The sequence below is a fragment of the Pinus tabuliformis genome, chromosome 1_2 (assembly GCF_031772625.1).
Source record: "Pinus tabuliformis cultivar Carrire ecotype Pingquan chromosome 1_2, CPIR1, whole genome shotgun sequence".
Lineage (NCBI taxonomy): Eukaryota > Viridiplantae > Streptophyta > Pinopsida > Pinales > Pinaceae > Pinus > Pinus tabuliformis.
Window position 1 is genome coordinate 96,143,208 of NC_142298.1, and position 6,465 is coordinate 96,149,672.

At 41.4% G+C, this 6,465-nt stretch overlaps 1 protein-coding gene across 1 annotated transcript; it reads right to left on the bottom strand.

The window, feature by feature from the left end:
* Nucleotides 1-1,205: 1,205 nt before the first annotated feature.
* Nucleotides 1,206-5,872, bottom strand: LOC149204647 (uncharacterized). The gene is made up of 6 exons (XM_089397175.1): nt 5,758-5,872; nt 5,351-5,478; nt 4,625-5,114; nt 3,010-4,369; nt 2,658-2,835; nt 1,206-2,567 (listed from the first exon to the last, which is right to left on the bottom strand). The coding sequence occupies exons 1-6, from the start codon at nt 5,870-5,872 to the stop codon at nt 1,206-1,208; spliced, it is 3,633 nt and encodes a 1,210-aa protein (XP_089253301.1).
* Between the last annotated feature and the right edge of the window lie 593 nt (nt 5,873-6,465).

The following is a 6,465-nucleotide window of genomic DNA, read 5'->3' on the forward strand; positions in this document are numbered from 1 at the left end:
GCCACTGTCATAGTCCTTAAGATTATTCCTAAGTGGAAAATGTGACTCTCTATTTACTGGAAATGCTTCATCCTTCCCTTCGTCACTACTACCCTCATAATCCTTAGGATTAGGAATAAGTGGAAAATGTGACACGATTTATTGGAAATTATTCATCCTGGCCTTGATCACTATTGCTCTCATGTTATATAGGATTATGACTAAGTAGAAAATGTGACTCTCTATTTATTTGAAATTATTCATCCTGCCCTTCATCAATCTTGCTCTCAGAGTCCTTAGGATTAGGACTAATTGGAATATTTTACTCTTTATTCATAGTGAAATAATTTTCGTTATATCCATCAATATGAATAGAGTTGTTATGCAACAAAGATGTTGATGCTTCCCAAAGAGAAGCTTCACTATCAGAAGAATCCATGAATTTCAAATAGAAGATGTAGAATGATACAAATGGAATATTTCCTAATGATAATATATAGCTTAAAGAATGAAAATTTCCCTTCAAAGTTTCCCCCAAAAAAATTTCGCCAAAAATTTTCCATCCAAATATTTTTTCTAGAGTATATTTTAAAATTCTCTACTAAAATTTTCTATTAAAAATTTTTACCCTAATTTCCATTCAAATTCTCCACACAATTTTCGTTTAATACATTCCTTCAAAATTAAACTAAACATTTTACTAAAATTAATCTTTTACTTAAATTATATAATATTTACTAGATAATTGAATCTTTTTTTAATTTTTATTATATTTTTTATTTTACATGTAACATTTTTTTTTTCCACAGAAAAAAGACCATCCTTTTATTACAAAAAGGGATTACATATAACATGTAGGCATAACACCGAGACTATAACCACTGGCAGAGGGGAAAGTCTCAGCAGACTGTCAATCCTGCTCGCTGAAACAAAGCAAGCCATCGCATGAGGGGAGAAACCTCCAGCCACACGCTTCGCTGGAAACGAGATCACACAGGAAAAAATCACAACGCGATCAGAGGGGGGCCACAGAAATCCACAGTGAACACTATGAGGATTTGGCGCAAATACAGAACATACCGCTGCCTGGGCTTCCACAAAAAGGGAAAGCAGCCCAAAGAACTCGGCATGGAAAGAAAAAAAAAACAGAGAGAAGAAGATACAAGGAAAAGAGCAGAAAACCAAAAAGAATATTTACAAAATACCGGAGAAACAGGGTGGATGAATCATGCAAAGATGGGCTGTTCGACAGATCGAACCGCCCCATTTTCAACCTCCCAAACAGACCACGACCCCATCTCCAGATCAACTCCTTCTTTGGAAAGGCGGTCCGCGTCAAAATTCCTTTCCCGGTAAATGTGACTAAGAGATATCTCTATGAAGCAACTCTTAAGGCGAGAGACTTCTCTGAACAGAGTAAGCAGAGAAATATTGCTGCAACGCTGAGCCCCATTAAACCACTTCACCACATTCATGGAATCCCCGAAGATCTGAGCTTCTCTCACATTTCTAAGAATAAGCCAACTGAGAAGGAGATGAAGGGCTTTCAATTCGGCAAAATTGTTGGAACCTTGTCCCAAACCTATTGAAGCTTTAACAGCCTTTTCGTTTGAAAAGTGGATGATCAAGCCAGCCCCGCATCGACCATTATTATCCGAAGCCCCATCAAAATATGCCCACGGCATAGAGTATCTAATGAATTCAGGACAAACAGCTCTGGAAGGATTAAGAGATTGAGGTATAGGAATGCTTTCATAAATGGTTGCTCCTTCTGCGGCAAGTCTTCCAATAGGTAAGACAGAATCCTTGAAAATGACTTGATTTCTAGCAAGCCAAGTCCCCCATGTGATGAGTAGTGGAATGGTTCTTTCTCTTTCATTTGAGGAAGCATTCCACCATCTCTGCCAGGCCTCTAAGAGCCCCTGCCCTTCCCATCTGTAAGGGACTTTTATCATGCTTAGCATTTCTGCCCAGAGACTGGTATTAAAGGGGCAAAGGAGAAATAAATGTTGAACTGTTTCTGCACTATCTTTGCACAGTGGACATCTGCCAGGACCAATCCTACCTCTCCTTTGAAGGAAATCCCACGTAGGAACTTTCTGGGATAGGACACACCAGAAGAACAATTTTGATTTAGCTGTTCCTTTTAATTTCCATAGCAATTTAGCCCACCAATCCGGATTCTCCCAACCATTTTGAGACATCATCCATTTATAACCAGCCTTTGGAGAAGAATAGCTATTCTGAGCAAAAACCCATTTTAGCTCGTCCGGGGAGTCAGAAAGCCTGACTGAGGAGTTTTGAAGATCCCTAGTATACCTGTCCCATTCCTCCAACCTATCACCGGTCAAATCTAAGTCTCGACCTTGCAGCCACCCTTGATTCCAAATGGAAGAGGCCCACGGGTCAGCTATCTGGTTTAGAGTGTATATACCCCTATCTTTTAAAGCCGCAACCAATCCCTGCGTAAGAGTAAAGCCCTCAGAGCAGCCAATCCAGGGATCTCGCCCCAGATGGATCTGAGAGCCATCACCCACATACCAAGCCAAACCTTTCTCTATAATGCTAACAGAAGCAACCACTGCTTTCTAGACCACCGATGAATTTTTGGTTGACTTTTGCGGCAGTCTAATCCAATCTAGCGTTGTTAATGGATCTATATACTTCCTTTTAGTCACAGCAGTCCACAAATTTTCTGTAGTAATTATCCTCCAAGCCAGCTTAGCTGCAAGTGATTGAGAGAATTTGGCAAGGCTTTTTATACCCCAGCCTCCCCACTCTTTAGGGTGGGCAATTTTGTCCCAAGCAATCCACGAGGTAACTCTTTTAGACTTGGACCCCGCCCAAAGAAAACAGCTGCATAATTTCTCAATAGAGTTTAAAATTCCTTTGGGCACCCAGGTCAGGCTAGCCCAGTAGACTGGGATTGCCATTAGAACTGATTTAATTAATACAAGCCTACTTGCCCGAGAGAGCCACTTGTGGCTCCAATGTTTCAGTTTCAACTCCAATTTTGCAAGGATCCACTACCAATCTTTTATCCTATAATTATCTGGCTTCAAATAGAAACCTAGATATTTGAAAGAATCCTCCAGCGCTTTAATTTCAAAATTCAGAACCGAAGCCACTCTACGCACCTCCTCTCTAGCCAGACCTGAGCAAGTAAGAGTAGATTTTCTCTCATTTATGCATAGTCCATTAGCTTTCAGAAAGAGGTCCAAAATCCTCTTGAACGTCCTACAGTCCTCGAGGCTGCCATTGCTAAAGAGTAATATATCATCCACGAAGAGAAGGTGTGTGACCCAGAAATTTGGAGCAACTTCGATTCCTTTCAGAGATCCTTGTCTTTTTGCTTCTTGGATCAAACGACTGATTCCGTCTGCTGCCAGCAAAAACAAGAGGGGAGAGAGCGGACATACTTGGCGCAGGCCACGTTCAGGGCTGAAGAAACTGGAAGCTGCCCCGTTAATCAGAACAACTATGGAAGAAGATGAGACACAGCTCATAATCCATCTTACAAATTCATATTTGAACCCCAGATGTGTTAACAAAAGTCTAACATAAAGCCAGCTTATTCTATCATAAGCCTTCGATAAATCTATTTTCACAACAACTCCTTTTTTCTTTCCAATTTTAAGACTGTGGATCGTTTCTTGGGCAACTCCCACAGCTTCATGAATTTGCCTGCCATCTAAGAAACGAAACTGCTCCGGAGAAACATTTTTAGAGAGGAAAGGTTTTAGCCTAACAACAATGGTTTTAGCAATAATTTTGTAAACACATGTACACAGAGAAATAGGCCTGAAATCTCCAAAAGAACCTGGAAGATCATATTTGGGAATGAGAGTTAGGAAGGTAGCATTAAAGGGTTGATAGATAGAAGCTGAATGCTTGGATTCATCCACTACCTCCACTAACTCATCACCAATGAATTCAAAGAAATGCTGGAAGAATTCAATTGTCCAGCCATCCGGACTAAGACTTTTGTCCTTTTGCATTGATTTAAGGACGCTTTCAACCTCCTCTTTAGAAATAGGTGCCATGAGAGAGTCATCGTCTTCCTCCTCTATAAATCTGGGAAAAATCTGAGCAACCCTTATGACTTCTGCAATAGAAGCTTCGCCTGGAGCTTTAAATAGATGTTTGAAATAATTAACCCCCTCAGAGGCCAGCTCTTCGAATGAAAGCGCTAAATCACCATTTGCTTTCTTCATTTCCCATATTGTGTTTGAGTTTTTTCTACCTTTAGCATAATTTTGAAAAAACTTGGAATTTTCATCTCCTGCCTGTAACCAGGTCGCTCTACTTTTAAGACGCCAGCTTTGTTCCCTGAGTTGTAGAATTCTCCTTCTTTCCATTTCTAACTCATGAATTCTCAAACGATATTCACCTGTACCATAGCCAAAACTGTCTGGATCTTAAAGGAGTGCGAGTTCTGAGTTAACAGCTTGCATTAATTCTTCTTCCTTCATCTTCTTTTGGAGAGCCCAGACTTTGGAAGTGGCCTTCATCCCTGATAAATTTTCCATAAAAAACTGACAGCGATCCTCATTTCCATTATCAACAACTTTCCTCCAAGTTTTATGGAAAAGACTAGTGTATGATACATCCAATAACCAAGAGGAATTAAATTTAAAAGGAATACCTGGCTTGGTTAGATCTCCCTTCACTTCCAAGAAAACCGGTAAGTGATCAGAGAGACCACCATCTCCAACCCAATGCCTGAACGCCTGAAGTTTCTCAGCCAGCAGATCACTTACTAAGAAACGATCTAGTTTTTTCCCGATCCAGTCATCTCCAATTCTGTGATTCCTCCAAGTGGGCCGCAGCTTTGAGGGGGTAACATCCACAAGAGAGGACGAGGCCAATTTCTGAATGAAGAAAGCAGAGAGAGGGTCAGCTCTGGTGTTGACCCCCCAAGATTCAGTACAGCCCAGAGAAAAATTGAAGTCTCCACCAATAATAAGATTTGGATGCTCCAAAAAAGACTTAGCGAAGAAAGAGTTCCAGAACTTCTCCCGCTCCAAATTAGGACCATAGATATTAAGAAAAAGAAAGGGGATATAGAGTTCGTTGGAGAAAAGTTCCACCGCCAAAACGTTTTCTGAACCCCAGGAGGAGATTTCATGCGCCACCTTCACGTTAAACCCAAAAACCACACCTCATGAATGACCATTTGCATCCATTGCATGAAAACTCCATCCCGGCAGAAGCTTATGTAGACAGCCTATAATTTCATCTCCTTTCCCCAAGGTTTCCTGAAGAAAAAGAATATCAGGTTTGTTGGACCTGACCAAATCCTTCAGAGCTAGTTTTTTGGGTATACTAGCAAGACCCCTGCAATTATAGGATAAAATGATCATCTAGAAACCTCGGGGGGTGATTGCTTTTCTCTAAGCACCCCTGGCAGGAACAATTGCTTCCCTCCAGCAATATCAATAATAGCCTTCAACTTTGCCTTTGACAAATCTGATTTCCGCCCTCTTAACTTCCTCGGACCTATGGACACCTCATCCATTGCCAAACCGCCTACTGCCCGCCCTTTTCCTTTCCTGGTAGATAATGGTCTTAGGTTGTAATGAGGTTCGTGGCCTCTTTATCCAGGATCGTGTGTAGGAGAGGAAAGAACCATCATTATAACACTATCAGAAGGGGAATGTCCCATATTCAGGTCTGTCGTAGCTTTTGAGAGTTGACCTAACAGACTTGCCTCGCCACTGCAAGACACATGTAAAGCTCTTTAAAAATGAGGGGAGGAGGATTGTGGAGGGAGAGTACCAGCAATATCCAAATCATCCATCACTGGGACTGCTGATAAGCCAACAGTTGTGAGCTGAGATGATACCAAAACACTAGCAGTCACCTCAGGCTGAACGTTTCCAGTTCCCCCCATGTGCTCTGGACCCAACTCCTGAACGCTTGTCAAAACTTCGGCCTCCTTGAACTAAAATTCTTCCTTCTGATCGGTTGACTTCATTTTTTCCTTTTCCTGTAACTTAAACCCATTTTTCCTCTGCCTTCGACGTCGACGATGGCCAAGAGGGCATTCCCGAGCCAGATGTCCATAAACTTGACATTGATGACATCTAAAAGGAAGGTTTTCGTAGTCCAGGGTCTGGATAAACTCTAGGCCACGATACTTTAGATGCATAGCATCTGCCAGACCTTCATTAGGGTTTAAACTTACCAAAAGACGGGCAACGCTCCATTCATGAGAGAGTAAATAAGATTTATCTGATTCAAGAAACTTACCCAGAGTGTTTCCGATTGATGAGAAAGCTGAGTCAGTCCGGAAATGAATAGGAAGACTCATTAGTTTGACCCAGACTGGAAACTCCTCTGTTTTTTCTTTGTGGGCATCAAAAAGAGGTGACCATTTCCTGAATAAGATAGGCCTCTTCCCTAGGCACCAGTGCTTTGACAACACCCATTCGACAAACTCCTTTTGTCCAAAATGAAGGCAGAACCAGCCTCTGTCAAGTATCT